Below are 27,766 nucleotides of genomic sequence, written 5' to 3'. Positions count from 1 at the left end.
ACAGTGGATGCGGACGGTAAAGTGATGCCCGGGTATATTTCTGAAGTACAGATGCACTCCAAGTGCTTGCGCTGTTTCTGACATAGTACAAACGAATTTTCCAATCATTACAAGCCATGTAACACGTCCAGTGAAGTGAGTCCCAAGCTGTTGCGGCGTTGTAGACAAGGTGCAGGGAAAATCGTGTCAATCCAAATGTAAGACATGAGGAAAATAAAACAACCACAATAGAATGGCGCCAAAGAGGCCGTTACAGCAAATACAGTAGTATACAGCAATTTTTAAAAATACAGTAAGTCTCTGTATGTGGGGTCTGATGTCACAGAAAATTCCCATGATGCAAAGGGTATTAGTTATTTAATGTAAAGAGAATTTGCATTATTATACTTGGTGATATACAGTAAATAACTGCAGAAATTACAGAAATGTCTAACAGTGTACACACTTTCTAAGACAGAATTTTTATGTCATTTAAAACTTGTTTTACTTTCTCTTTTTTTCAGAGTTCAAGTGGAGATTTTTTGTGAAGATATTTTTGATGCAATTACAATAAACAAACTGAAGCTTACCCTAAAAAACTTTTTTTGACTAACTAAACTAAACCTTTCATATGATGTGCACTTAGTGCTGACTTAAATTTGACATCTGCACTAGTCCTCCTCATTCATGAGAGAAGCACAATGTCTGATTCCTAAATTAATCATTCTTTTAAGCCAAATCATTTTAATGAATCTAGTTTAAAAAAAAAAACTAACTAGTTTCCTTTTGGTGCTTTAAACGTATTGCAAGAGAAAACCAGTCTTCATAATATTTCCTTGTGTGTTCTACCGATAAAAGAAATCATACAGGTCAGAGAAACATGAGGTGAGTAAATGACAACTTTCATTTCACTATTTCTTTAACGTGAAAAACCCAGGTTTTCAGTTCTTAAAAAAATTGGTTCTTCACAAACACAGCTATGAATAATTACAAGAGAAACCGTATGCTTCAAACATAAGTTAAATCGATAGGCCAAATAGGCCAAAAGAGACATTGTGAAATATGCATTAGAGAGATTTATGTGTGGGTTTAAGGTATGTCGTAGTGAAACCGTTATTTTCAGTTTCAAACAGCACACATCTGGAGGGGACAGGAAGGAGAGAAGATAAAGACCACTGTTGTTTTGTCGAGCAGCGAGCATGATAGGGATCACTGACTACCTCTTTCACTTCTGATAAGGAACTCACTTCAATTTATGTTTCCGTATTCCACTGGACAGTCAACGTCAATAATTTAACATAAACATTAAAACACATAGCCTATATTGCCTCTACATCCTGTTCTCTCTTGTAATAAGCTTTTTCAATTTGCTCATTTCCAATCTGTTGTTTTACCATGAGGGTTATAGCTACAGATTCTCTTCACTGCAATGGCTATTAAGAAAGAATAGAGAAGTGGTCTGTAAAACTTAAGCATTTTCTAAACCCTGACAGTTTCTTATTACAGTTCCTATCTCATAATGTATTTCACACCTCAGCTGTAATCACTAAACAGAACTGCAAAAATAGTTGTTTTCAAACAGGTTTCCCAAACTCTACCATTGGCTAGAAAGGCAGATAGCCTCGCCCCAAACTCAATGTTGATTGTGTCAATATTGCTCTTTTAGGCTGGTTGCAATGCTTAGAGTAATGTTTTGACACTGCCACGAAGATTCATTGGAAAATTGGACAAGTATAGCTCTGTAGGGATAAGACACAATTACACAAAACAGCTTCAAAAATGTATTCATAAAAGAAAAAGCAAAAAAGGAGGAAGATTGAATGAAAGAAAAAGTGAGTAAGTGAAAGAAAATAAAAACAATTCATGGTATGTTTGTCATGGGTGGAGGCTCACCTGTCCTGTTTGTCCAGCTGCTTTGCCTTTAAACAAATTACCCATGTTAAAATAAAAATACAATCGCCTTTGGTATTCTCTCCAAACCAAACTAAATTCTCTGTCAAACTGGGTAGAGCTTAAATACTTTTCTCACTTTGTCTTTGTGTTAAACCAAGGGATGCTTTTATCACTTCTGAAACAATAAGGCTATTTCTTGTCAAGCCCAATATAGCCTACTTTATTTACATAACTATTTTTATTATAAAAAGCAGTTTGCCCGATATTGGCTTAACTGTCTCCCAGAATAGAACGGAAAACACTAATCGTGTTGAAGTGTGGCTGAATGTGAACAGCTTGCAAACAGTGGACTAAATTGAGATTTACAAACTTACATGATCACCTTTGCTTTTGTTTAGCAAATATGGAACCAAATCATGGTCTTAAAGTATACAAAACCACACATTCGCTACAACAGACTGCAGAAGAACCAATTCAAACTGCCCCGCCATTTTAGGCGGTGAAAAACAAGCCCCTTTCCCGAAGCTTTTTCTGGCGCCATATCAACATGCTTTCAGCTCACGGCGCGCCGCCCGCCATTTCAGTGTCACTAACCTCCATAGACTGTAAAACCTCTCTTTGTTTGATATTGGTGCCATTCGTGACATTATTTAAATACTTTAACCATAAGCTTTATGTGAGTTCGACAATTAAATAAAAAACACAATTACTCAAATGTATGTTTGATCACTGATGCTACTGATATAAACAATAATCCAAAATTTATTAATGTAATCCATTTAATTATTTACCGTTCACCAACATTTTGCGCGACTGTCGATGGCTTTTGTTTGTGGTCAATTTGCATCACTTCCCGTGTTAATATTGACAGTTCATTTAATAAGATAAAGCAAAAAGTGAATTACATTCTGTGTTAAAAAAAAGTTGTCCAAATGAACATGCATCCAAATAGCAGACCAACAATCAACATTGAATCAGTGTTGATGCATCGATCAAATTATCATTGAATCAGTGTTGAAGTTTAACATCGATTTTTCGTCAAGTTTGCACCCTGAAATAATGTTGATTCAATGATGAAAAATAGATGGTTATAAAATATGCTACCCAAAAACTCAAAAAGTACTTGTATAAATTTGTTACAATTATTTATTTATTTATTTGCATTATTTCACGTATAATTTAATCGAAATGTTCAAAATAGGGTTTATGTGTTTTTAACAGAACACAATGTATAAAATAACTGATATGGATATTTTTAAACTGTGATAATTTTTTTTTTAAAAAGATCGCGATATCCCGTTTTTGACTTTAGAGTCATCGCTAACGGTTACGAATTAAACAACTGGACACACGTTAAGTCAGTTCAAACTTATTTCACATCTGAATCTTGACGTGAAAATACCGTTGTCACCGAAAAACAACACGCTATTTCGTACGTGAGAAATCCTAGCTAGCTAACTAAGCTAATGCAGTATAGGACCTCCTACTTCGGATTGTACAGGCCAATCCTTGTAGCACAATGCATATGTTGGGGGAAGGCACTGGGGTAGATTGGGGCTTACATTGTAGACTGGGGAATAGCGAGGTCTCCGGGACCAAGGTACAAATAAGGTAGGACATATTTGATGTTTTTAAAAGCACGTTTCGATTTGTCATATTTTGTCAAGAGTTACGATTATACTGAAACAGGAACCATTCTTATGTTTCACGGTCCCATAGTTTCGCTGTGTCTGAGCGACCATTACAGCCACACAAAGGCATACTAACAAAGGCAACCGGTCTTAATAAAACGAGAACACGGTTAGGGTTTATAAATGAAAAAGGGTTTACTGAATTGTCGTTATTGGCAAACATGTTTTGTACTGCATGTTAGCCGATTACATCTGGGTTAAGGGACTTGCAAAGTTAAAATCACACAAATTAAATAACATTTTAGTTTCGTTGGGCGTTAATCCAAATGTTTTGAAAAGGTCCAAAAAAAAAGACAGTAAGGGTCACTGACAAGATTATAAAATAATGGCTTGCTATACAATTCGATTATGTCACCCCACCAATAAATCAACCGCTAAATATCTAAATGCATGTCACAGGGTTGTTTTTTTATACATGTTTATTTCATTACTTTCAATAGATTTCGTGCGCTCATTGTTTGCGATCAACGGTGTATCAAGTTGTTGTCACCGGTTAAACCTGTAAAAGTGAAAGCTACTTTTAAGCTTGCATTCGCGGCAAAAATTACCCCGCGAGATTTTCGTGAACTGGGGAGGAGTTTTTTAACTCTGCACACTGACGCAAGAGAGAGGCTGTAGTCTTTTTAGGTTTGAGGAAGTCCAACATGTACCAGATTAGGCTCAGTAGACTTCAGAATACAACATTTTTATTAAACATTAATTTATGCCTTTTAGATTAACCTCAAAACGTATCTCACATGCAACTTTACATTATATAATTCATATGCTTCGGAGATTAACTTCACATTATACATCTCATAAATCTAAGAGTAATTTAAATGAATTAAAATTAAAAGAGTAACTTAGTAACATAAACATATGTATGTGTTCAAAGTTCCTTTGTAACCGCTGTACTGTTGTTTTGTTGTTTTGTTTTTTTTCTAAACGTGCAGTGTAATTACCTTTGCTGTCTCACATACATATTTTTTTGCTTATGAAAGCAAAAGATGGCTATGAATGTTAGTCTGGACTCCAATAACCCTGATGACAAGTGCAGTCGCTATGACGTTTTGTCCTGGATCAATGAAACATTGCAGACAAATTTTACTCAAGTGGAGCAATGTCGTTCAGGTACTGTTTAAATTTTATTTTGTTACTATCTACACATTGCCAGCAGCTGTAAACTGAACTTATACAATTCTTTCTTTTTCCGTGTTTTTTTTGTATTATTATTTTTTTTAAGGTGCATGTTTTTGCCAGCTTATGGACTTGCTCTTCCCAGGGTCCATTGACATGAGCAAAGTTAAGTTTGAGTCCCAAAAGAGGTCTGATTTTAAACAGAACTACAGTCTTCTGCAGACGGCTTTCCGAAAATCAGGCATAAAACAGGTCAGATTAACCTTAATCTATTCTTTTCATCTCATGAATCTCAACAAATATAAATGTTGAAGTTGATATGTGTAAGTTTGGTTATATTTCTTAGGATGTTGTTATTCTGTTTAGTCCAGCAAGTGCTACATAAACTACATGCTAGATATTTAAATGTGAATCTTGTATAATTTGAGAAGTTTGTTATCTGTCAAACTCTTCACAGTTTTTTTTTTTTCTCAATTTTTGATGCCTCTTTCAGCCAGTCCCTGTGAAGCAGCTTCTCACAGGAAAGTTTAGACCCAATTTCACCTTTCTGAAATGGTTCAGGAAATTTTTCTTTGCCAATGAGAGGCAAGGGAGAGAGTACAACCCAGTTGAAGCTCGTAATGGTCAGGATATTGTACAGGCAGATGAACCTGTTAAGTCTCCTCCAAGATCCTGGAAAAATCCACGTGAATCTGGTGAGCCTCCATTATTGTCCATTCAGTTTTTATTTTTAGTTTTTTTAGTTTATTTATTTTGTAGTATGGTGATTTTGATTTTGATTTGATTCATTTTTCCCACAATCGTGGAAAATGTTAAAATATGCCCATATTCATCAATAGTACTGGGAAATCAGTTCATCATTGAAATAAATATAATATTTCATCACAACATTGATGTAACTTGTTTTCCATTTTATACAGGCAGAGTAAGAGACGAGTCTGACAAAGACATGGAATTGAATGGAAGGAGACGGCCTTTGACTTACGATTCTAAATGGGAAAGAACCTTCAAGTGGATCAGAGCCAGCCATATGGGAGATAACTGTGCTTACTGCACTTTGTGTGACTACAATATCATTCTACATGCAGGTTTTTTAGATCTGAAGCGACACCAGCAGACTCAGAAGCATATGAAGTGTGAGATGGGAGGATTAAATTCATCTGGCAGAAGAAAGATTGAAAACTCTATTTCCTGTAGTGAAACCATGCTTGTTTTCATTCAAAACCATTGCCTCTCCAGTTTCCCCTTAAGGATCAAAAAGGTCTCTCAACGTACTGCAAGCTACGTCCTTGGCCTAAATTATCCAAATGATATTGTTTCTGCTTGTAAGATCAATCCGTACTGTATCTACATATATGGGCAGGTGCCGCTTGATGCAGAAAGCAGAGAAAGGACCTCCTGCCATGTGGTGCTAGTGGGCTTTTTTGAGGAAAAGCAAGCAAGATATTGTATCCGTCTCCTTGATGTCTTTCAGGCTGAAGATGGTAGCTCTGTATCTGGATGTTTACACAATGTTCTCCAAAATTTTGAGCTTCCTGCTGGCAACATGGTAGCTTTCTATGTTAATGACCAGGAGCAGACCTCAGGAAGCATTGCGTCGCAGATTCGGGAGCTCAACCCACAGGTGATTGATCTCGGAGGACTTTACAGCGTACCTGACTCTGCCTGCAATGCTGGCCTACAAACTCACTCCAGTCAGGTTCAGGAACTTATTGCCAACATCTATGAACACTTCTCAACTTGTTCCACCAGCAACGATAACCTCAAGATGCTATTTGTGGGCATTGAAGGACTAAAAGTCACCAGCGCTCCCCTCTCACACAGTTGTGAGGAGTTTTGTGTGCTCGTTCAAAGGATGCTTGAAATGTGGAGTGATTTGGTATCATACTTCACTTCCTGCGATGAAAATAATGATAAAGCTAAGCAAATTTGTTCGCAGTTGGAGAATCCTAAAATCAGGATCACCTTGATGTTTCTGGATCATGCTCTTGGACCAATCCGTGCCTTTGAGCAGCACCTGCAGCAAAGCAAAGGATCTGTTCGTGCCGATCTTGTCCAAATCCTTCGAGAAGCAAGTGGACTCCTACGTTCGTATGCCTCCAGCTTTCTTCGCCCTCAAGCAGTCATACGCTACCTGAAGGAACGTGACCCAGCCATCCTGGAGAACTCAACATTCTGCCTTCCTGCTACTGAGCTCAGTCTGGGTGGTGTGGTAGAAGACTTCATCTCTGCCAGAGAAGAAGAGCTAGCAGATTCCATCAATGTGTTTCATGATGAGTGTTTAGCTTTCTACAAAACTCTTACGACCTCCATCGCTGACAGTCTACCTCTGAGCGATAGTGTCCTGAGGGGCATTTCACAGCTCCTCAGCCCAGCAGGAAGATTGAAGGTCACAGGAAAGAGTATAGTTGATCTTGCTGTACAATTTGGCATCTGCTCCAAACCTGAGGATTCTGCTAAGCTCACGGATGAGTTCTTGGAGTACCAGCTTGTAGAAGATGAAGACACATCTTCAACCCTTACTCTAGAGCGATACTGGTGTAATGTGCTCAAGACTTTCCCATCAGAATCCATCTTCAAGAGACTTGTCCTCTATTTTTTGGTTTTGCCCTGTCCATCGCTTGATGCAGAAAAGATATTTGCACAGGTATAAAGTACAAGCTATTTATCTATCTATCGTTCTATCTCAATTTATATTGTTATGTGTTTAAAATGGGTTTACTTGCTCACAGGCTGTTGAAAATGGAGATGTTGCTCATTGGGATGATAGTTCAGAGGAAAGTGACACAGATTTGACAAAAGAGCTGGATTCCAATGATGACTCTTCTTTAGACCACACTGAAGTCAAGATTTCACCTATCAGAAATGGGCAAATGAAAAAAAACAGAGGTGGCACATCAGGTAAGTTATCCTAAAGGCCTGCTTGCTTTTTTACATTAAAAAATGGCAGCAGCAACCACTTGTAAAATATTTGCACCAAAACAATTCACATTTACAATGACATATCCTCAGCCTCCATCAATAGCAAACGTGAAAAAAACATCAACCTACACAGCAGAAAAATGCTCACAGGCCCTCTAATAAAGGACGCACAGGTTTTTTATTAGTCCATCTGAACACCAAATTGTGCTTTCAAGGAAAGGGCTGCTACAATGAGCACTTGTGAGGAAGAACTGAAAACTTGGACTAATTGGGCTTTGCGAGGTTAATGACATTCAGTTTCAATGATATTCAAAGTTGCATTGCTGAGGAAAAAGTTTGGATCAGATCAGATCATGTCAGAGCAGGCTGATAATGGCTTTCCCTTTTTTCATTGTGAGAAGCAGCTCACTGGTCACTGCCAAGACCATAAGAGGCTTCAATATTTTCATAATTTCTGGGTGTATTGGTGATTTGATATATTGCTTATGCAAAGTGCCTATGTGGGCGGATCTTTGCCAGAAAATGCTGTAAAATGATGCCGACTGCCAGATTTCTAGCTCTGCAAGACTAATATCTGGATTAAAGTGTATGAAGATGTAGAAACATCTTCTGGCTTGCACGTTATTAACATGGGTGCCAAAGGGTTCTCCTCATAATACTATATTACTTTCCTAATTAATTGTCATGGATTAATTTAGTGCTGTCATGTACTTTACATAGTAAGAACAATAAAATTATCAAATTGTGATCTATATTCATTTTTTGCATAGCTGTACAGTGCAGATTAAGTTCTATCCAGTCAGATCCAGCAGAGGCTGGTTAGATTGATGTAAACAATGTGCTGTTTTCCAGAGATGGTTCAACACTCAGACACAGTGAAGCCGTGTGTGGTGCGACTGGAGAAGATCACCAGTCAGAGAGGTGTGAATGAAATGCTTAAGATGAGTTTAAGAGGTTCTAGAGCAGCTACAGAATAATGCTTTATGATCTCAATCGCTTCTGGTGGCAAATTTCTGCTGGTCTGAACTTTCTTCCTTTGCTTCCTCCCTAAATGCTCAAGAAAGTTGATTCATTGCATTGAAATTACAAATATGCTCTGTTTGTCTGGGCTCAAAGTAATGTTAATTGTTGCTATCTGTGCTCTTTGTTTGTACACCCCTAAATAGTTAAATTCATACTTGATTGTTCAGTTTAACTATTTAAAACATGTTATTTCCCTACAGAAATGAACTTAAGGAAAGATGGAGCAGATGATGATATCTGGACTAGTAGCACGACACATGAGGTAATAGAAGCTGGAAAACAACTGTGGCTGAGAAAAAAATAAATAAATGTTTTTAGATTTGTTTTTAACCAAAGGATTCATTCCTGTGTGTCAATAGATACTGAGAACAGGGTGACTGTTAAAATGCTAATAAAAATGTTTATATACTAATACAACCATATATATATTTCAGTGTATTGAGTGTTTAATTTGTATACACATATATCTCATTCTAATATGCTGATTTAGTGCTAAAGAAACATTTCTTCTTCTTCTTATTATTATTATTATTAATAAAATCCATGAAAACGGATGTGCTGCTTTATATTTTTGTGATACAATTTTTTTCTGGATTCTTTGATAGAAAGCCTAAAATAACATAGCTTATTTCAAATAGAAATCTTTTGTAACAATTCTTCATTTTTGATCTATTTAAAGTAACAAATGGTTATTGGCAATACTGATAATCTGGCCTGGTCAACATATCAGTCTAACTAATTATAGTCTAAATGTCAGGCTTTTGGCAATGAATACTTTTGCTGAATACTATTTCACATTGTATTGAGATGATGAAGCAAACTAAGACTGATTAGATCCACTAGTTTTCACAGGAAAAAAAAATCACTGGCACACACAAACCAACCACATCATCACACTAACCTCTCTTGATTTAACATCTTTCTTTCCTTTTCTACATATCTGCAATTTGGCACCCTGAAACTGATTACTTCAATGTAGGAGTCATGTGACCTGAGTGACAGCGTACGTGTGTAATTTGTGTGCATATGTATGGGTCTATAGGGCTCCGTTAGGGGAATTTATGGTTGGGAGAGCAGCTTACGGCAGAAACCACAGGAACGCACAGTCTTTCAGGCTGGTACAGGCACCTGGAGCAAACCGGTGAACCCAGACAAGGACAGCAAACCAGAGGTGGTATGTACCTGTCCAGGTCTGGCTTATCGCTGGTGTAGAGGGTCTGCCTCAGTTTTGTCCCTTTCACGCTCTCTGTATTACATTGAGCTGTTTTCATAAGCGATGGATGCCACTTTATGAATGTGTGCATGAGTCCTGTGGTTTCCATTCCGGATGGTAGATTAGTCTTTGGAGTCTTCATTTTCATCTGATGTTCCTCCTTTAGCTATGTGTCTATGTCTGTTTTCCCTCTGTAATTGCATTGCTAACATTCTGCATCTGCTTCTCCATGGTGTTTTTTATTATTATGCTGCTTTAGAGCAGTATGTATTGTGATAAGTGCTTTACAAATAAATAAAGATTTATTGTTGGCTGAGTCATGCATGCTGTACTGATACACTAACATACATGATAAAAATGCTTGTGTGTGTAAAAAATTAAATAAAATAAATAATGCACATCTTTTTGTGGTAGTGTTTACAAATGAATAAAGTTAATCACTTTAAGCTTCAACAAAGCTTCCTCGGTAGTTAGCATTGTGAAAGCTAGCAAAGACAGATCAGCAGGAGACTTAATTAAAATTGGGTGTTATGTGTGTGTGCTTTCCACATGAAATGCTTACGGTCTAATTCAAAAGCATTCACTTTAGATTTCGTATTCTTCCTTGTGTATGTTTGTTTCTCACTAATGTAGGTTAAGAACAACGCTCGTTCATCTGCATCAAATTCGACACCAAGCCCCAGATCTGGAAAGAGAGAACAAGCGTACAATGTAAGTCTTAAAGGTTTTTCTTGACCTCTCTTTAATCTCACTGCAAACCTGACCGTTTGTGTATGTTTGTTTGTATGTTTCACTAATCTAGGACAACCAAGACATCCATGTTATGAATGTAGCATATAGCATATATCTGTCTCTCTGTGTGTGCAGGATGGAAAAGGTTATGCCATTGGAGAGCTTGTGTGGGGAAAAGTAAAGGGCTTCTCTTGGTGGCCTGGACTGGTGGTGGCGTGGAAGGGCAGGGCACTTCCTGTGTCAATGAGGCGTGTGGAGTGGTTTGGAGATGGCATGTTTTCAGAGGTTAGGAGTTTTTACTTGCTTTCTTGCTCCTGATTCTCATCTGAGAGATACCCCATGTTTCATGTTGAAGCATGTTTCTCTTGTTGATCTTAGATTCATACAGAGGGACTGCTGCCCTTTGCTGCATTTGCAAAGTGCTTTTGTAGTAAATCCTATGAAGGTCTGCCTACCTACAAGAATGCCATTTACCAAATCCTAGAGGTACAGCGAAAAGATACTTGACAGTTCTTTTGAAACTTGGGTTGGGTATCAAGAACCAGTTCTTATTTTATTCGTATTTTAATATTGCATTATATTGTTGTGTCCTTGTGTAGTTGGCAGCGGAGCGCTGTGGGAAGAATTTCCCCCCCTCTGAGAAGAAAGGGGAAGAGGTGAAGGCCATGCTGGATTGGGCATTTGGAGGCTTCCAGCCCATGGGCCCTGATGGATTTTTGCCTCCTGTGGGTATGTAAAAAAAACTGTAATTTATAAAAACTGTTGGTGATTGATGGCAACTTTGATGTTCATAATAACAGAGAGTACCAGAGTGACACCTGACTTCAATTGCGTGACTTCACAGTGATCCGAAAATTAGGTCTATACACAGTCATGTCAAAAATAGCAAAAGCTCTTTAATGAATAAAATCTTGATCTGGACTGATTAACAACAGTGCCCTCTGCTTTTCCATTTCACAGACAGCTCTACCAGTAAAACTGAGTCGGATTCCTCTGTGTCTGATTATCAGCCTCCAGCCAAGAGGAAGTATGTCAACAAGAACAGACCGTCAGCTCAAGATTACACCAGAGGTGAGATACATTAATCTGCGTAAAGGCCAGAGCTTAAAGATCATAAAAAACTGAACTGTAGATTATTGATGTTTTAGGTTTTTACATATTTTTTTTTTTTGTAAGAAAACATACCCCTATGTTTTGTTTTCCTCTTTTCAGATCAAATGGTCTATGAGGTAACCGTTAAAGGCAGAAACCTTGAAGGTAAGTCACCTAAAATTCATAATTTGTGTTTATTAATTAAATTATTCTAGGCTGTTTTTTCCTGCTGGGCCAATCAGAAAACCTGGAGATATTAGGAAATGTTAAAATTGTGGCCTGAATATCCCAGCCTGGAAAAATTTAAATTAATTTATAAAAGGTCATGGTAAAATTGTGGAAATATGGTTATGCTTAACTCTGAAATATTTAAATAGAGTTTAAATAAAATAATAAAGTAGGAAAAGGCATGTAGATTCATTGGTCACACTTCAGATTAAATTTGTATTTGCAACTGTCAATATTTTCACAGCTGTCACCACATGAAATCACACCTTTCATTTGATCATTTTATTTTTAGCAACTTATTTTCATTGCTCAGTCATGTATTTTAATTAATTACAAGGTAATTATTCTCTTTCCTCAGATTTCTGCCTGTCCTGTGGAACTGCCAATACTGAAATTTTCCATCCTCTTTTTGAGGGAAGCCTTTGTTTTAAATGCAAGGTGTGAATCAATTCTTGTCTTATCTGTTTAGTGCAAAATCATAAAATTAATATGCTACTTCCTATTTGGTGCCCAGAGTGTCTCTCCTTTATTTAAATTTTTTTTTTAATGTGCATGTTTTGTATTTGTTTAGGAGAACTTTACAGAAACACTGTACAGGTATGATGATGATGGCTATCAGTCATACTGCACCGTGTGCTGCGCCGGACAAGAGGTCATTCTCTGTGGAAATGCCAGCTGCTGCAGGTTTGAGCTCAAACTTATGCAAACTTAAACCTTAATGTGATGTTAACCATCATACAGGTTGTTTTACAGTCTTTCTTTTCCACCCACTGTTTAGGTGTTTCTGTAAAGACTGTTTGAATATGCTGGTGGGACCAGGGACGTTTGATAAGCTGAAGGAGGTTGACCCATGGAGCTGTTACATTTGCCTGCCCTCTAAGTGCTACGGCGCGCTCAAGCTCAGGCCTGACTGGAGTGTTCGTGTCCAGGAGTATTTCGCCAATAACAGTGCCTTTGAATTTGTGAGTGTCATTCTTATACTCCTTGTGTTAGATGTGTACCTGGTCATATTCAGATTTTTTTTTTAAATACACTACCATTTTAAATTTTGGGTTTAATAGGACTTTTTTTTTTTTTTACATTTATGAAAGAAGTCTCTTCTGCTGATCAAAGCTGCATTTATTTACTTATAAATACAGTAAAAACAATATTATTGTTAAATAATGCAATTACATTTTTTAATAACCATTTTATGTTTGAATATGTTTCAAATATTGAATGTATGCGGTTTGAATAACTTTGTCAAAGCTGTATTTTCATCAGCCATTACTCCAGTTATCTGTGTCACATGATGCTTCAAAAATCATTACAAGATGCTGATTACACAAGTATGGAAAACCAGAATGATGTTTTAATATGAAGAACACTGTTTTTGTCCTTATTTTAGGAGCCACACCGAGTGTATCCTTCTATTCCAGCTCATAAGCGTCGTCCAATCAAAGTCCTCTCCCTGTTTGATGGGATTGCAACAGGTATGCTCAGTTGTTTTGCTTTAATATTAAGGGAATACTTCCACCCCCCTCCCCCCAACCAAAAATTAGTTTTTAGTGTAATGTTTTATGATGTCAGGATAGTTTTCAATAATGAATTTTTGTGTTCCCCAAAAGAAAGGGGGAGTAAATAATAAGAGAATTACAATTTTTGGCAGAAATATTCATTTAAATCAGTTTGAATCAAAGGAAATACTGAAACAATGGCATTTATTATTTTTGTCTTTATTTACCTTGAAGTTTGTGCAATAGTGGTGAATTATACCAGGGTGATTTGATTAATTTTTTTGTAGGCTATCTAGTCTTAAAAGACTTGGGCTTTAAGTTGGAGCGCTACATTGCCTCTGAGATCTGTGAAGACTCCATTGCTGTTGGGATGATCAAACATGAGGGCCAGATTGAATATGTGAAAGATGTGCGCACCATCACAAGGAAACATGTATGTATAGAGCTTTTTCGCAAGAAATATTAATTTACTTCACAGACATTCTTCAAGTAGTATACAGATTTTAACAGTTGATTAGATTCAATGGCTAAACATTGCTATTTTATATACAGTCTTCCTAATATCTGTAAGAACCCTGTTGAAAAAAAACAGCATATCCTGGTTGGGTATGTTTTGAAGCAAGGCTGCTGATTTAAGCTGGTCCTAAGCAGAAGCAGTCATGTTTCAAAACATAACTAACCAGCATATGCTGTTTTTTTCAACAGGAAACCAGGGCAAGTCACTGTGGAAAGAACATTTTTAAACTTCCCTTTTGTCGTACCATTATGTAGCTGGCCGAGTGGGGGCCATTTGACCTCTTGATTGGTGGAAGTCCATGTAATGACCTGTCCATGGTGAATCCAGCCAGAAAAGGTCTTTTTGGTAAGAGATTTATCATTTTCTTGCACTTTATGCTACCTATTCAATAGAATTGTGAAGATTTAGCTAGATCCGAGCATGGTCTTTAGTATTAGAAGAGATTTATGTAACTCAGTTTCAGAAAGTAATATTTCAGCATTCTCATGTTCTTTCAGAAGGCACAGGTCGACTGTTCTTTGAATATTACCGCATGTTAACCATGATGAGGCCGAGAGAGGATGATGATCGCCCCTTTTTCTGGCTCTTTGAGAATGTTGTAGCCATGAGTGCCCACGACAAGGCTGATATATGTCGTTTCCTGGAGGTAAAAAAAAACCTTTCCTCTTTATTTTTCCCACCAGGCTAGAGGTGCTGTCACATTAGCAGAGATTTTGCAAAAAGTAGCACATCTCACACGCAACAGAAGTCACTTATTATTACTATTACACATTGTTTGAACTTGATGCAAACTTTGCATAGGAAAATCATTTGCCCTCACAAGATATTGCCAATTGCATGGATTCCTGTTAAAATGGCCGGATTTCACCTGCCAAAAATGGCCAAACAATGCTAAATGTGAAAGCACCTTTATACATGCTGTTTACCAAAGGTGTTCCCATCTTACTCACATGAGCATGTTATTGTTGTCGTTGTTGTAGATGGTTATGAATTATCGTGCTTTTATCTGTTTCCAGTGTAATCCTGTGATGATCGATGCTGTGAAAGTAAGCCCAGCCCACAGGGCTCGCTACTTCTGGGGAAATTTACCTGGAATGAACCGGTATAAATGCAGGGACACACAAATAATCACACACATCTGTAAACATAAAGTGTAACTTCACGGACATGTATGCATGTTCAGTAATAGATGTATGCACAGATTCATGTGAATTTGTGTTTACAGACCACTTGCGACTTCACTCACTGATAAATCAGAACTGCAGGACTGCCTGGAGGTCGGACGAACTGCAATGGTAAACAGGTTTATTGTACCTTCTGACAGAAAAGTTGATATTTCGTGAATGAAATTAATTTCATTTGTAGTTTTAGTTTACAGCAGTCCTAGAAAATATACATATGAGTGCCAGGAATCTAGGCTCAACTAAGTTATATGGTAGAATGTCAAAAACAATTACATCTTATTTATTCCTTTAACAAAAATGATTTAACAATTCCGTTTTTTTTTTTTTTACTGTATCATCAGTTCAACAAAGTTCGCACTATCACCACCAAGTCCAACTCCATCAAACAAGGGAAGATGGGGCCTCTGCCAGTCACCATGAATGGGAAAGAGGACTATCTTTGGTGCACTGAAATGGAGAGGTCAGATATATTTATATTAACTGAATTTTACTCAGAGTTTTGCCTTGTTAGGTTTGCATACAGTAAGTCAGTGGGTTTGTTTAAAAAGCGGCATAATGTGGCTCTAAACAAAATTACTGACATTTTATTTATTTATTTTTTCTGCTCTCAGAATATTTGGGTTTCCAAAGCATTACACCGATGTGAATAATATGGGGCGAGGACAGAGGCAGAGGTTGCTTGGGCGGTCCTGGAGCGTTCCCGTGATCCGACACCTCTTTGCCCCTCTGAAGGATTACTTTGCTTGCGAGTAAAGCCACCATCTGGTCCAGGCAGCACTGGCACTGGAGGTCCAAATTAAGTCTCTCAGATAAATGAATTAGCTTTTTTGTGTTTTTTTTCCCTGCAGATTCTGACCTCACAGAATATTATCAAATTTTAATGTTGCATTTGTTCTTAAGTTCAGAAAGCATGCTATCCTGATGATTTATCCTTGGAATGCACAGACACTTTTGGATTGGATTTTGAACATCTTAAGGACTGTCATTTTTAACTTGTGTACTTTTAAAGTGATTTTAATGCTGGAGAGAGCCACACGATACTCCACCCACTACCTCAGTGCCATTCTGTGATTTGTTCATTTTCTGGAGGAATGCCGCTTTATGCCTATTTATAATTTAATAAGTTAATATTAGTTTGGTTTAGTTTATCAGTTTTAAACTTATGTCAGCTTTTTATATCACATTTTTACATTAAATCTTTTCCATGTTTAGGAATAAACGTCCTGTTATTAAAGATTGCATTTCAGAATTTTTAAAATGATGGTAATGTTATCATTCAACGGTGCTGTTTTATAATACAGGATGTTTGGCCATCATGACAACTGCACCAAGTCAACATTTAAATGTTTTCTTATTTAGGAGCATCTATTTGACTGAAATGAATGTTAATATACACCGTAGATGACTTGGGTTTCAATTAAACGGCGTTTTGTTTATAGGAATACATGAAATCTTGTAGTGCTCCATGTATTTAGAAGCACAAATGTTGTCTGTGCCATTAAATTTTACTCAAAGCCTTGGGCTGATGATAGATTTGAGTTGACAGTAGTTTTCCAAAGCTTTACCGTTTTTTTAAATTACTTTTTAATTTTGTAATCTTGATCATTTTTAATTAATTTGCAGAGCAACACTGCAGTTTTAAGACAATTTTAGCCTTGAGCTAGCATTTTAGTCCACACTATCATTATTTTACAAGAAAGAGGTCATCGACCCTTAGGATTAAGTATTTTGTTTTTAATTTTGCCCCATTATCTGTACGCACTTCCGATTTTAAACTGTTGACTGAAACTGTGGTCACTGCAGCATTAATTTGTGATGTTTTTGGTGAGGATGTAGCATACTACAATATCTAAGTCAGAGTTAACTGAAGCCTTTTTGTAGATCATGCTGCAATGTGATCAAGGGCTTAAACTCTGAATAAGTGCCTACAAACTGATAGGCTATTTTTTTTATGTAGAAAAGAATTGTGAACTGATTGTAACTGGCATGACTTCAGACTACTTTAAAGGGAATAATTTTGGCTACTTTGTCTAATGCAAGTGTCTAAATTATATTGTACCTTTTTGAAATGTCTCCGAATACATTTCGTTAAAAATTGTGGTCCACTGTCAGTGTGAAATTTGGTGCTTCAGAATGGGTGTATAAATACTATGTGTTTTCTTTGTAGTTGTTTAGCATGTGTCTTTTTTTAGCATTATGCGGATCATGGTGATTTGTGGTTCGGACTGTCACAGGTCAAAGCTAGTGTGACCATACATCCTCTTTTTCCCTGACATATTCTGGCATGGATTTCTGTCAATCGATTATGTATTATACCTACATGCTGTTGGTCAGATTTCTTTTCAGTCATTACCTTCATCAAGTATAAATTACAACAGGAAAACAAATCCATTTTAGGTAATTTAGAAATCCCATCCAGGACATGTCTGTGGAGAAAAGAGGATGTATGGTCACCCAGATCAAAGCTGATCTTCAGCTTTTGGTAGTTTTCTAAAACTTACTCAAACTAAGCTTGATTAAACCAGTTTTAGAGAGGCATGGGCCAGCTTGAGGTGTATGTGTGCTTTGGTGAAATATCATTAACTGGATTACATGTCTTGATGCCTTTTGGATGTCTAGGTCTTGTAGCAAAGCTTTAGAAATTCCCAGTAAGAACTGTGTTGGTGCTGTGTTACATGTGATTCTTGTAAAATGATGGTCCATGTGTAATTTGGAGGTGCAGTATTGTGTTATAAAGAATAACTTCCTCAGGTCTTTTCAACACCAGCAGGCCTCATAGGACCGTGATCTTTAATGTCACACTTGATTATTTTTATTCAATTCTTTGTGAACAGAATATACTATATATTTGTACCCTTGAAATTGCCCTTAATACCTCTTCTTTTTTTTCCCTGTTGAATGGGTCATTCAAAACCTTGATGTGTTTTGGTGCTAAATGATATGCTAATGATGTATGTAGATCTAGAATGTTTTTCCTGAACTGATGATTGACAAGACTGGTTATGTTTTAATCTTTTGATATTTGATATAGTCTGCTTACCTAGCTTTAATATTCCATGCTTGTACTAACATCAGTGAAGAAAAATAAATTGCACCAACCTCGTTTTATCTGTCTGTCTTTTTTTTTAAATTCATGTTAATTTAAGTGTTTTATCAACCCACAAAACTAAACAGTCAATCCTTCAGATTTCTGCTTGTTTTGACTTAAAATCTTAGGGGTTTTTTTTATTGCTGGTTTAGAAATGTGCTAAGAAGCGTGAGAAGGATTACTCATACATTAAAATTTAGTTAAATAATAATATTTAATAGATGAGATAAGGTAACAGAATAGGTAACTCAATGATAGAAGCATAACCAATAGCAAATGGAAAATAACATAAATGTTATGTGTGTGATTAATTTAGATTAGTAAAATACAGCCTACATAACATAAATGTATTTTTTTTTATTTGCAGTAAAATACAGCCTACATAACATAAATGTATTTTTTTTTATTTGCATTATTACATTTACCAAAACTGCTGATTTCTTTACATTTAATTTTTTGTTTTATGCGTTTAATGATGACTTTTATTTTGACAAATTGAAGTAGTTAGCAAAATGTTTATTTCCTATAGGCGAGTGCTGACTTTTATTTTGACATCTGTGATTAGTTAGTAAGCGTCTGCTGTGGTTTCAGGCTTACAGCCCGAGTCCCAGCCAGCTGCAGAAGCGGCACTTTACGAACGACACGCCGGTGAAACTGCAGCCCGGTTTACTCACATCCAGAACCAAATGTAAGATAAAGCCGTTGATTTGATCTTTGACACGCACAACAGAGACCCTTTACTTTACAGAAAATCAATACTTTATTGATAGTTTTGGTTATTTGGACGATAACTTACGGGATAAGTGTCATCTAATGTTATGATTTAAATGTTCAACCGTTAAAAAGGTCAAACAACGGTTAAAACGTACAACTAGAGCATAAACTGTTTATATGAATAACGTTGTTGCCTTATTCAAAATTCTGGCTTTGACGTTAAAGCGGAGCGTTAAATCGGAATCCTGAAAAGTTAACAAAAGACAAACTTCTTAAAATAAAGATCAGATTTTTATCCCGTAAGTAATGTAACGTTACTTGATTTAGACCTTAAGATGGATGTAAATATACAGCAACACTGAAGTGACATTAAGTAGGAAGTAAAGATGATGATGTAGCTGGGCTGAAGGGTGTGAATGTGTGTTTAAGGAAATGAGGCTTTAACTCTTTTCTTGCAACCTCTCTGTCCAGCAGCTTCAGCGGAAAAGTGTCTCCAGCAGCTTCAATTCATCGGTTTTGTCCCAGCCATGGCTGTGAACGTGTACTCGACTTCAGTGACAAGTGAAAACCTCAGCCGCCATGACATGCTCACATGGATAAACGAGTCTTTACAGATGAGTCATGCCAAGATCGAGCAACTGTGCACAGGTCCGTGACCAGCTGTCTGGTCCTTTCACTTCACACACCCAACTTGAGCATCATTAAATTACTGACAGAGTTTGAGATGAACATAAAGCCTAGTTTGCATTTTGACCATAAAGCTTACATATATAATATTAGTGGGTTGACTGCCATTTGCATGCTGATTTTGTCGATGCCTGAGTCAGCAGTTAGTGAGGGAATGGACAAAGATAGTAAGTGCAGGGAGGATGAAAGAGGTTTTTGTTTGGGTTGGGACCTGCATGGCCTTTTAATTCTGAAATATTTTATTTTTTACTGACTATGTCTTTAATAATGTGTTTTAAGGTGCTGCTTACTGTCAATTCATGGACATGCTGTTCCCATCATGTATTCCACTGAAGAAAGTCAAATTCCAAGCCAAACTTGAGCACGAATACATCCATAACTTCAAACTCCTTCAAGGCAGCTTCAAAAAGATGGGAGTTAGCAAAGTATGTCAACCACTTAAATGCATTAGCACATAAATCATGCGTTCCGTTTTGATATACAAAATATATTCATAATTACAATTATGTGTAGCGTTACTAATTTGTTACGTTTTACGTCTCTGTGCAGATTATTCCTGTTGACAAGCTTGTGAAGGGCAAGTTCCAGGATAACTTTGAGTTCGTGCAATGGTTTAAGAAGTTTTTTGATGCAAATTATGATGGGAAAGAATATGATCCGGTGGCAGCTCGACAGGGACAAGATATGCCCACCAATCAGAGTCCAGCAGCAGCTACTGCTAACAAACCAAAGAAACCCAGCTCAGGTAAGGAGAAAGACCAAACAGGAAGTTCTCGGTACCATTTCAGCCTTTTTTTAGGCTTATCCTAATGGTTAAAATAGCATGCATAAATTTCCATCTAATATTCAATGAATGATTTATCATTTAAAAAAAGAATTATCAACATTTTCTTGGTTCCTATATTCCTAGTTCATATAGAGACTAGCATTATTGTCGGAAGCTAGCTGTCCTAATGCTAACAGGTGCATGACAGCTGCAGCTGTTATGGATTATGAGGCCAAAATATGTGGGTGTGACCCAGTCACGCACCAGTGGGCTAGTCCTACATGCTTTAGCTGTTTTAACATGTGTGAGAGTGACTGGAGCCTTACAATGCCTGTGCATGGATTTCTGTTCACTTCAGACACAGGCATCACACCTGCAGTCAAGCCAATGGCCCCTGTTGGTAAGATATTGAGAACTGCGAGTTTTAGTTCAAGCACATTGTTTACAAGGTTGCTTCACTTCTGGGTATTTTTCCTCACATTACAGTGATTCCTACATTTCCAAACACTGCATATTTTAAAAGAACAAGTCATGCAGTTCTCTTTTGGGTCTGTGGCACTTGTTGGTGGAATTATTCTAAAACAACTATAATTTTTCTTTACGTTTCTTTCTTGTTTAATTTCGGCTTCAATATATGAAATAAAACCATTTCATAATTTATTCAATTAGTCAGTTTGAGGATAGAATTGACCCTTTTCCTCAATGCAGGTCGATGAGTATGTATAACAAGGTGATGGATGTGTTCTTGATGTTCAGCTCCACAGCGTTCAGCCACAACACTTAAATCTGCTCCAAAAACAGCTCCAGCTGCAACGCGAGGCACAGGAACAGGCGCCGGTGATGAAGAGAAGGGTGCACTCACTCAGATGGTAAGACTTTACAAAAAATAGTAAATGAAAAGGTTAAATGCATTTACTTTAGAATTATTTTCACTGTGTTCAGATGCTTTAATTTTAGACTTTATTAAATCAGCTTACATAAAACAGGCTACAGTTGGTTGTTATTTTTTGCATAGTTTTTTCAATTATATTTCTATAAATATTTTTATTAATATATTTTAATAATAATAATAGTTATTAGTACTGTTAATGATAGTTGGTAGTTATTTATTGTTGTTGTTGTTTACATTTACATTTAGTTATTTAGCAGACGCTTTTATCCAAAGCGACTTATAAATGAGGACAATGGAAGCAATCAAAATCAACACAAGAGCAATGATATGCAGGTGCTATAACAAGTCTCAGTTAGCTTAACGCAGTACACGTAGCAAGGTTTTTTTTTTTTTTTTTTTTTAAGAATAGAATTAGAATAGAGAGTGCTAGAGTTAGAGGGTCAAACAAAGATGGAAGAGATGTGTTTTTAGCCGATTCTTGAAGATGGCTAAGGACTCAGCTGCTCAGATTGAGTTGGGCAGGTCATTCCACCGGGAGGGAATATGTCATTTAAAAGTCAGTGAAAGTGATTTTGTGCCTCTTTGGGATGGCACAATAAAGCGATGTTCATTAGCAGAATGTAAGCTTCTAGAGGACACACAAGTCTGAAGTAATGAATTTAGGTAAAGGGGTGCAGAGCCAGTGGTGGTTTTATAGGCAAATGTCAATGCCTTGAATTGTATGCGAGTTGGTATCCAGGGCAAATTGATGAACAGAGGTGTGACGTGCATTCTTTTCGGCTCATTAAAAATTAATTTTGCTGCCACGTTCTGGATTAATTGTGAAGATTTGATGGAACTGGCTGGAAAACCTGCCAAGAGAGCACTGCAATAGTCCAACCTGGACAGAACAAGAGCTTGAACAAGGAGTTGTGAAGCATGTTCTGAAAGAAAGGGCCTGATCTTCTTGATGTTGAATAAAGCAAATCTGCAGGACCGCAGTTTTATCAATGTGGTCTGAGAGTCAGCTGATCATCAATCATAACTCCCAAGGTTTCTGGCTGTTTTTGGAGTTATGGTTGATGCGCCTAACTGGATGGTGAAATTGTGATGAAATGATGGATGTTGTTGCTTTATCATTATTGTTATAACATATGTTGTAATTTTTTTTTTTTTTTTTTTTTTTACGCTCATCTGGGCAGATAAATGACCTGAAGGGCACTATTGCTGACATGGAAAAGGAAAGGGATTTCTACTTTGGCAAACTGAGAAACATCGAGCTCATCTGCCAAGAGAAAGAGGGTGAGGGTGATCCTACACTGCAAAGGATTGTGGATATCCTGTATGCCACAGATGTAAGTGTATATTGCAGTCTAAAGTAAGTCTCATACTAAAACTGTCTTCAGCCCTCTGAGTTCTGTGGTTTTCTGTCTTTCAACAGGAAGGTTTTGTAATTCCAGAGGATGAGGCGGGGGAACCAGAGGAGTTTTGACCAATCCAGGGGTGACTGTTTTAAAACAAAAAAATGACCCTGCTGGACACACAAATGTACATACTGGCTGATTCCTGCTGTTGTGCTGCACTTGACTTTGACTTTTGAATGTCTTTTTATTCAGGGAAGTTCTATACCTTGAATTTTCAGCTTTTTTTATTGACCATCAAAACAAAATTATTTTTGTGAATGAAAAATAAAGTACTTATCAAAGGTTGTTTGTATAAAGCAGTCCACTGAGTTCTGACTTGCCAGTGACTAAACATACCCAAGGTATTTTATTCAAACATGAGCAAGCTATTCTGATCCATTCATTCTGTAGTTAAAAAAAAAAAAACATGCAGCCTTCAGGTATGCTTGGTTGTTATCTAGTTTCTGATCTGTACATTTGAATGCTAGTTGACCAGTTGTGAGTGAAGTTCACTTCCTCTAATAAGCTCTGAAGCAGGATGTGTGTTAACTTTTTGCATTTCCCTTTCACCAGCACACGAGACCATGAGGAACCACTTGACATGAGTCATGAGAGGCTTTGGGTTTGTCTTAACTGGCCAAAGCTGTTGAGTTGCAAATACCACCATCTTCAGGCAGCTTTTGATGCAAAATCGGAGCAAGTTAGGCAGTTTTTTTGTTGCATGCTTTATTTTACATTCAGCATCCCTTTTTTGCTATGTATTAAAATCATATACTGCAAAAAAGTACTTAATTTGTGACTTTTGCTTGCAAGCAAAATGTGTTGTAAATCAGTCCACATTTCAGCAATCATTTTTCCCATGGTTTTGACTTTCTGGGCATTTGAGAAACCGTGGGCTGCTCGTGACAAGGTTTTATGTCCAGCTTTTGGAGTCCAGGAACCTCCTCCCCTGCTTGAATCATGCGGAACACCTCTGGAAAAGAGAGGGACGGAGGCTCTGCATTCGCATCTGCTGCATCTCGAGCCGCCTCCACATCAGTCTGCTGCTCCATCGCTGTATCTGCTGATCGCCACAGCCCTGTTTAAGACAACTCAAAGCAATTAATGATTTAACTCACGTCGCTCCTCGGAGATATAGTGATCAAATGTGATGTCGCGTTAATGTACCTGTTAACGTTACTGAAGAAAACCTTTAAGTAGCCTAAATTGTGTTCAGGCTATTGTGCAAAAAATAAAAGTTTCACTTCCAAAATTTCACGATTAAGCCCTTTGACGCAGCGTTGCATTTTACTTAAATTACTAGCAGGTGTTTATTTATTAGATGTAAGTTATTATTATTATTTGGAAATGCTCGATTTTAAGGAATTCTGCCTTCTGTCGTTCGACTTCCGGATACGTCTCCAACCCGTCCTCCAATCACTGATTTATAATATAAAAGTCCCTCAGTCAAAACGCACTACAGGTCGCATCTTATTTTATGCGCGTATTTTACACGCACACACACATACATATTTTTACATATTCTAAACATTACTACTGAAAGTTATGCACACTTATAGTTAAATGCGATATTTGTTTGCTTTTATTGTTTTTATTTGTGTGTCAGATTTCTTTTCTGGGTCATTCTTCATTTGTGGTGGCAAGTGGTGTCCCTCCACTTTACAACAGTTTAAATAAACTTTAAATACCAATAAATCATAAAATGGGGAGTACATTCTTTTATTAATTTTCTAAAAGTTAGCTAAATTTCTGACAATTGACAGTTTCACATTTTATTAGTGTCTGTGGTGTTATGTTGACAACATGTGGTGTTATGTTGTGTTATGTTGCAGATCTGACATATTTTAATCAATATTTTGATAAAAACATACTTATTAATATTTCCACAATGTCCCCTGATCTTGAAATCATGATGATGGCAGCCTCCATTTTATAAAAGTCTGGATTTAGGCTGATTTGTCTGTGGTATTGCTGTCTTTCCTGGTAAAACCACAGAGCCTATAGTAACTTGCAAAGTCTGTGGTGTTACTTCAAAATGACATTGTTTGATTGTAAATGACCAGTGTTTGATTGAAATTATTTAAAAATCTAAATGTTCTTAAGCTTTTATTTGAATGAATATAGCATATTAAACTAATTTTAAATGCATAGCAATACATTTTTACAAACAAGCATTTTTACAAATTCTGCCTCTCATTTGCCACCCCAACTGAAGAATGACCCTTCTGACTTTAAATCCAAAGTATGACTCAAACTATATCAGCCTTTAAGTATGCATCATATTAATTTGTAGTTATTATCCAATATAATTCTTAAAAAATATATAGAAATCAGCTAGGGGTGGGCTAAGGGGGCTACTGCTCCGAATGTTTTCAGTAAAGCCCCGAATGTCAATCGTTTCTTAAACCAGCACTTAAACAGCAAAATGCAGCTGCTTCAGGAATCTGTAGGCTACTATATTAAATGAATAATACCGATATAACCATCTTTCAAAATGAGATTACTGCAGGCCTATAGCAACAAATATAGATTTTTAATCATGGTATTATATGCACTGACTTTCTAGGACACACGCACACATTTAGAGCGATTATCACATTTGGTTAAAATTGGATAAAAGCTTTGGAATTCTAGATTAAGACCTTTTTATCTGTGGAATTTATATTCCTCCATCAGATTCCCCATACTAGACGATGAAGTATTTTACACTTTACAGGAAGAAATGAATCAAAATCAAACTCAGGGGAAAATTTTACTATGTGGAGATCTAAATGCTCGAACTGGTTCAGAATTAGACTATATTGATAACTCGGGAGATAAACATCTGTTCACACATTTACCCCAAGATCTCTTCAGTACTCTACCTAGAAGAAATAACCAGGATACTGGAGTCAATAGCCCAGCACACCTTTGTCAAACTTTAGGTCTTTATATCCTCAATGGTAGAATCAAAGGAGATTCCTGTGGACAATTTACCTATAGCTCAAATCTCGGCAACAGTGTTATAGATTATGACATATTAAATATAAGCCCCTCCCATTTCAGTGCACTTACCGTCAAAGCTCAGTCACCCCTGTCTGATCACAGCCAGATCAATCTTTGCATTAAAGGTGAAAACATCAAATCAAGAGAAATTCATAAAAAGCCAATTCATCTACATAAGCTCAAAACATCATATAGATGGACTCGTAATGCTGCTGAAACATATATTAAAATATTGAAGTCAAATGAAATTGTCAATTCCATAACACTGTTTAACAATTCAACATATGATAATAATTGGAAAGGAATAAATTTAGCAATTAAACATATTAATGACATTTTTGAAAATATAGCAAAAAAGGCTAATTTAAATAAAACTACCACATATAATCACAAGCTAAACAAAAACCTTCTGAAAAGTGGTTTGACCATGACTGTAAAACAATAAGACAAGAGCTACGATTAATTTCAAATCATAAACACAAAGATTCAGTCAACTCAGAATAACGCTTAAAGCACTCAGAACTTCTGAAACAATACAAAAACACACTGAGACAGAAGAAATTGGATTACGGTATTATAACAACACACTTCAGAAGATCGAAAACACAATTGATCAGGGTCATTCTGGAGCACTTGGAACAGTCTAAACAATACAAAGCGACAAGAACTAGCCATGCAAGATGGTCAAATTTGGAAAGATTATTTTGAGAAGCTCTATACACATCAAACTGACCCTCTGAATAATCCCAACCAGTTAAAAGTCCTTGAAAAATTGAATGCTCTTGAATCATGTATCAAAAACAACCAAAATCCACTAGATTATCCAATAACCCAACAAGAACTTAGAGTGGAAAACTGAAATCCCTCAAATGTAAGAAATCCTGTGGCCCTGATAACATAAAAAATGAGATGCTTAAAAACAGCTCTCCTGAACTTCAGATTGCACTACTCAAATTAATTTAATTTGGCTTTGAGTTCAGGCGTTTTTCCTGAGGTCTGGAACACAGGACTCATCTCTCCTTTTTAAAAGTGGAGACAAAACAGATCTTAATAACTACAGAGGGATATGTGTAACAAGTAATTTGGCAAAAGTATTTTGCTCTATAATCAACTCTCGGATTTCATCTTTCCTAAAGCAGCACAATGTCATCAGCAAATCTCAAATTGGCTTCCTCCCTAAACAACGAACCACTGACCATATTCACACACTACACACATTAATAAATTAACATGTACACCTAAAGAAAGAGGGAAAAATATTTGCATGCTTCATAGATTTTAAGAAGGCTTTTGACTCCATTTGTCATAATGAATTGTTTTATAAAATCATTCAAAGTGCAGGGGGTAAAATATATGACTTAATTAAAAACATGTATAACCAAAATAAATGTGCAGTAAAAATTGGACAGCAAAGGACAGACTATTTTTCTCAACAGCGAGGAGTGAGACAGGGCTGCTGCCTCAGCCCGACTTTATTTAACATAGTGTATATATCAATGAATTGGCAGCTCTACTGGACCAATCAGACAGTCCAGGACTACAATTATTCAACACAGAAGTCAAATATTTACTGTAAGCAGACGACTTGCCAATTCTATCTAAAACAGCAGAAGGTCTCCAAGAACAACCTTGACATTTTAATTAAATACTGCCATGATTGGAACTTAGAAGTCAACGTCCAAAAAACTAAGATTATGATATTTCAGGGGAAAAAAACAGAAATCTAGAACATATATTTACTTTAAGCAACACCACACTTCAACATGCTTTACAATATAATTATCTTGGTCTGGTTTTAACTCCCACTGGAAATTTCAATTTGGCAATAAAAACATTACTTGTAAAAGCCAGCAGGGCACTGCACGCCATACGAACAAAATGATTCAAAATAGACATCCCCATCAGAATTTGGACAAAGATTTTCGATAGTGTCATACTGCCTATTACCCTGTATGGAAGCGAGATCTGGGGCCCAACGAGTAATATAGCCATAAAGATTGGCACAAACACCCTTTAGAAGCTCTGCATGTAGAGTTCTGCAGAAGCATCCTTCATGTGCACAGAAACACACCTAATAATGCCTGCAGAGCGGAGTTAGGCCATCTCCCCCTAAATCTAATCATTAAAAAAAAGAGTTTTAAAGTTCTGGATCCACTTAAACTCTAG

At 36.7% G+C, this 27,766-nt stretch overlaps 2 protein-coding genes across 10 annotated transcripts; both read left to right on the top strand.

Annotated features, from left to right (window-relative positions):
* Positions 1–3,266: 3,266 nt before the first annotated feature.
* dnmt3ba (DNA (cytosine-5-)-methyltransferase 3 beta, duplicate a) lies at positions 3,267–18,189 on the top strand. 5 transcript variants are annotated; one of them, XM_058784738.1, is made up of 26 exons: positions 3,267–3,483; positions 4,544–4,673; positions 4,786–4,931; positions 5,173–5,374; positions 5,600–7,326; positions 7,412–7,580; positions 8,454–8,522; positions 8,825–8,886; positions 9,667–9,798; positions 10,471–10,548; positions 10,705–10,854; positions 10,948–11,055; positions 11,169–11,298; positions 11,530–11,640; positions 11,782–11,826; positions 12,248–12,327; positions 12,461–12,573; positions 12,668–12,851; positions 13,277–13,361; positions 13,673–13,818; positions 14,157–14,247; positions 14,400–14,548; positions 14,919–15,004; positions 15,128–15,197; positions 15,428–15,546; positions 15,698–18,189. In XM_058784738.1, exons 2-26 carry the CDS (start codon positions 4,550–4,552, stop codon positions 15,837–15,839), a joined length of 4,518 nt encoding a protein of 1,505 aa, XP_058640721.1. In that variant the 5' UTR covers positions 3,267–3,483; positions 4,544–4,549; the 3' UTR covers positions 15,840–18,189. The 5 variants fall into 5 exon arrangements, with proteins under 5 accessions (XP_058640721.1, XP_058640723.1, XP_058640724.1 ...); XM_058784740.1 differs by lacking the exon at positions 8,454–8,522 and having other exon boundaries at positions 3,268–3,483; XM_058784741.1 differs by lacking the exon at positions 9,667–9,798 and having other exon boundaries at positions 3,269–3,483.
* A 548-nt stretch (positions 18,190–18,737) lies between these two features.
* Positions 18,738–23,464, top strand: mapre1a (microtubule-associated protein, RP/EB family, member 1a). Of its 5 annotated transcripts, none has more exons than XR_009272660.1 (9): positions 18,738–18,862; positions 19,360–19,536; positions 19,855–20,000; positions 20,125–20,320; positions 20,700–20,741; positions 21,098–21,210; positions 22,415–22,567; positions 22,654–22,760; positions 23,189–23,464. XR_009272660.1 is itself a non-coding variant. In XM_058785865.1 (9 exons), the coding sequence occupies exons 2-8, from the start codon at positions 19,416–19,418 to the stop codon at positions 22,702–22,704; spliced, it is 822 nt and encodes a 273-aa protein (XP_058641848.1). In that variant the 5' UTR covers positions 18,738–18,862; positions 19,360–19,415; the 3' UTR covers positions 22,705–22,715; positions 23,189–23,464. The 5 variants fall into 5 exon arrangements, 4 of the variants coding, with proteins under 4 accessions (XP_058641848.1, XP_058641847.1, XP_058641846.1 ...); XM_058785865.1 differs by having other exon boundaries at positions 22,654–22,715; XM_058785864.1 differs by lacking the exon at positions 23,189–23,464 and having other exon boundaries at positions 19,363–19,536; positions 22,654–22,935.
* The last annotated feature ends 4,302 nt before the right edge of the window (positions 23,465–27,766 follow it).

This window comes from Onychostoma macrolepis, chromosome 08 (genome assembly GCF_012432095.1).
Source record: "Onychostoma macrolepis isolate SWU-2019 chromosome 08, ASM1243209v1, whole genome shotgun sequence".
Lineage (NCBI taxonomy): Eukaryota > Metazoa > Chordata > Actinopteri > Cypriniformes > Cyprinidae > Onychostoma > Onychostoma macrolepis.
This window is presented reverse-complemented; position numbering and strand designations above follow the sequence as displayed.